We start from the raw sequence: 3586 nt of genomic DNA on the forward strand, positions 1-3586 counted from the left end.
ACATCACCATCTGATGAAATTATGCTTTGCGTAGCCTGGATGATTTGATCCAAACCGGTAGATGGAAACACGCCTAATTCGCTTGTCTTTTTCGCTGCATTTTTAAAAGTTTGCTTAACCGCTGCAATTCTACAAATGCTAGTTTTAACTGAGAATAAATATAGTGCATCTTTAAATATGGATAAGAAATACTTTAAAGGTAGTGACTAACATTTGCTATAAAAACTAGAAAACACTTAACATCCCAATGATGCCTTGGTTGTTGTGAGTTATTACATCATCTTATTGTGAACAGAGGATGGAGGAAATCCAGGTTTTGTGAGCGTGCTGAGAAAACTCTCCCCTCGAGGTGAGAGAAGCTTTGAAAACTGAAACCACAGAGCTAAGGAGAGTGCATCATTGTTGACCAGCACAGAAATGGGCGTTGCTCATGTCAAAGCAATGTCGATGTGGTAGTTTACTGTGTAAAACATGGAATACATCCACCTTGAACGACACTGGCTTGTCTGACAGACAGACAACGTGGAAATGTGTTGATGGGATGAAGCACACAGTCTGCACATATATTACCAATGAAACTCTGAAGACATCTGTGTGAAGATGATGTAATAACAGGATAACAGGAAGTACCAAGTGAGATCAATAAATATTAGCTGCTGCAACAGAGCAGAGGCTTGTTAGTGAGCTGCAAAGGGGTAGTTTGCTCGCTGAGTTGTTTATTTTGAGCTGCAAACTGTTCTGATATTCTGCCTTGGGGAATTCTGGGAGTACGTCATTTCCTTTAATTGGCCATAATACAATTGTCCTGTTTTGCTTTCTTCAAAAACAGAGAAGTGTTTCACATCTTAACAGTGATGAATGATAACTGTACATGGAACAAAATATAAGCTCCTCAAATTAGCAGTGTGTTAAAATCACATTCACACACAGACATCTGCCAAAAGTGACAGATGAGCCCAGATCAGCTGTGTGCTTACTGTTACATTAATTCAATGTGCCCAACGTTTCCCTTCTTTACATTAGTGATAAATACAACTGGACCACACCGAGTGGCCTGCAATATGCTTGAAAACAAATCAAACATAACAGTGAGTAAAAATGCACATTTTTCAAGAGAAGGTGAGGTGGAGGGAGTGTCATTCTGGAGTATTGAAAAGCTTTATAAAAATAGTCCAAATACAAACAGTGTTAGTCGCCACTTAATATGCGCTCAATCTCTTCCAGTCTTTTCAGTGCAGCAGCCCTTTTTTCTTCAATATCTTTAATCTCTTTAGTGGACTTACCCTTAGTCTGGCTACTGTCTAAAGATCCTGATTGGTCTGCACCCGCATCTCTGAGGCTTTCTGCCGAGGATTTCCGCACATTCTTCTGACCTGCAGCCCCCTTTCCAACAGCATCAGCGCCCCTCCCTTCCTCTTCACCCACAGCCATCTCTTCTTGCTCTGGCTTCTCTTCCTTGGCTGACATGCTGGCTCCCTCTCCTGAAACAAGTGGCTGCCCCGCTGCGCTCATGGCTGCCATTTTGTTCCGCACGATACTCAAATGACGCCGCACGTACTCCTCGTTTGGCGCCATGGCCAGTGTTTCTTCAAGGCAGCGCTCGGCTCGTGGTAGGTCGCGCTCTTCAAAGTAAACCACACACAGGTTGTGTTTGCCTTGGACGTTGGTGGGGTCCATGTAAAGAATGCGCTCAAAGCAAGCCTTGGCACCATGCGTGTCCTTCTTGTGGTTCATGAGGATATCACCTTTCAGGATCAGGCCTTTGATGTGCTCTGGGTGGTAGCGCAGCAGCTCATCCAACACTGGCAAAGCATCGATCTCTCGTTTTGACTGAGAGTACAGTAAGGCCAGGTTGAACAGGGCGCTGCGGAAGCCAGCCTGGAGACCAATGGCTTTACGCATCCAGTGCTCTGCTGCCACATTTTCATTAGCGTCCATAGCTAACATGCCGAGGTTGAAGTAACCATTAGCATCATCTGGTTCTTCTTCTACATAGGTGAGGAAACGACGGTTCGCTTCAGGCCAGAACCTTGGCTCACCTATCAAAGAAAGCAGTAAACACACAATGAAGACATGTTTTCTTTATTTACCTACTGACATTCTACCACCTAAAGGTGCTTGCCAACTAACTATACTCACGAGTATTATGTTTGTTCACTAAAATGCATAACAAACGGTAACTCTTCACTTAAATAAACACTGAGAACATCTAAATAAACAAAATGTCTTCCTAAAAGAAATGTGAGAAACAAACACACAAAGTTGAAAGCAAAAGTGTTAAGTTTACGGGCATTAAAAACTGTTTGTCAAAATGAATTTACTTCCCACATGATCACTTTGCTTGAAAAGGACCAATAATTTACAATTTGATAATTCTCTAAAATAAATGTGTTGGAAACTTTACCGCATTTGGATTGAAATACAGCTGAGTTTTACATATTTCAACTTCTTGGTAGCAAGAAACATTTTAAATTATAAATAATTTAATCAGGTCATCTTAAACATTGACACTACGAAAACAACACAATGAGAGAACAATAATTAAAAGACATGTTAAAGCTGCTGCCAGTGGCTGATAAATTCACACTTTAGTCGATCACTTTCTGACAGAACCCTTAATTAGACAGGCCAATAGTAACAAAGAGTAGAAATAAAGCTTCAAATAAACACTGTCCAGAACCTGCTTTGGAAAAAAAAAACTTAAATCTTAGTGCGTAATCTCACTTTGATGCAAGAAAAAAATACTTATTTTTCCTCTGTGGACTCACTGTATTCAGTGTTTGTAAAAACAAAACCAGAGACTTGTGAAGCTGCATTTTGTGAGTTGCAGGGGTAGTAAGGGTTTGAAATGCCCATGATGACAACATGACTATTTTGACAAAAGATGCTGAATACATTTCTGAACATGTTCAAAATTAAAGTGACAGGACTATAAGCCACTGTGATGAGATAATCTGGATAGTCCCTCGTAAATGCTGTTCACCAACAGCCACAGCTCAGAGACACGACTTTAAGGTCCAAGCTAAGATAAGTTTAGATGTGTGAACACTAGGAGGATGAAAAAAAAAACGTTTACACTTTGGTGTAAAAAAATGTATCAAAGATACAAATGATTAAAAGTCTGAAGTTTAGATAGCTCAAAATTTAAAGTGACATAAAAAGGATAAAATCTAAAAAAAAACAATCAAGGTTAAAAGGTTTAAGTTAGTTATATACAGTGGGGAGAACAAGTATTTGATACACTGTTGATTTTCAGGTTTTCGCACTTGCAAAGCGTGTAGATGACTGTAATTTTTATCATAGGTACTCTTCAACTGTGAGTGATGGAATCTAAAACAAAAATCCAGAAAAATACAATGTATGATTTTTAAATAATAATTTCCATTTTATTGTGTGAAATAAGTATTTGATCATCTATCAACCAGTAAGAATTTTGTCTCTCACAGACATGTTAGTTCTTCTTTAAGAAGCCCTCCTGTTCTCCACTCATTACCTGTATTAACTGCACCTGTTTGAACTCGTTACCTGTATAAAAGACACCTGTCCACTAGTGCTGGGCGGTATACCGTTTTGTACCGAATACCGG

The 3586-nt window shown here is 39.6% G+C and overlaps 1 protein-coding gene across 1 annotated transcript in view; it reads right to left on the reverse strand.

Moving 5' to 3' along the window:
- Nucleotides 1–1139: 1139 nt before the first annotated feature.
- The window catches only part of tmtc3 (transmembrane O-mannosyltransferase targeting cadherins 3), a 65276-nt gene continuing 62829 nt past the window's right edge, over nucleotides 1140–3586 (reverse strand). The window contains exon 14 of the mRNA XM_014017620.1: nucleotides 1140–2039. Within this exon, the coding sequence (XP_013873074.1) occupies nucleotides 1189–2039 (851 nt within the window). The 3' untranslated portion in view covers nucleotides 1140–1188. The remainder of the gene's footprint in view (nucleotides 2040–3586) is intronic.

This window comes from Austrofundulus limnaeus, unplaced genomic scaffold (assembly GCF_001266775.1).
Source record: "Austrofundulus limnaeus strain Quisiro unplaced genomic scaffold, Austrofundulus_limnaeus-1.0 Scaffold173, whole genome shotgun sequence".
Classification (NCBI taxonomy): domain Eukaryota; kingdom Metazoa; phylum Chordata; class Actinopteri; order Cyprinodontiformes; family Rivulidae; genus Austrofundulus; species Austrofundulus limnaeus.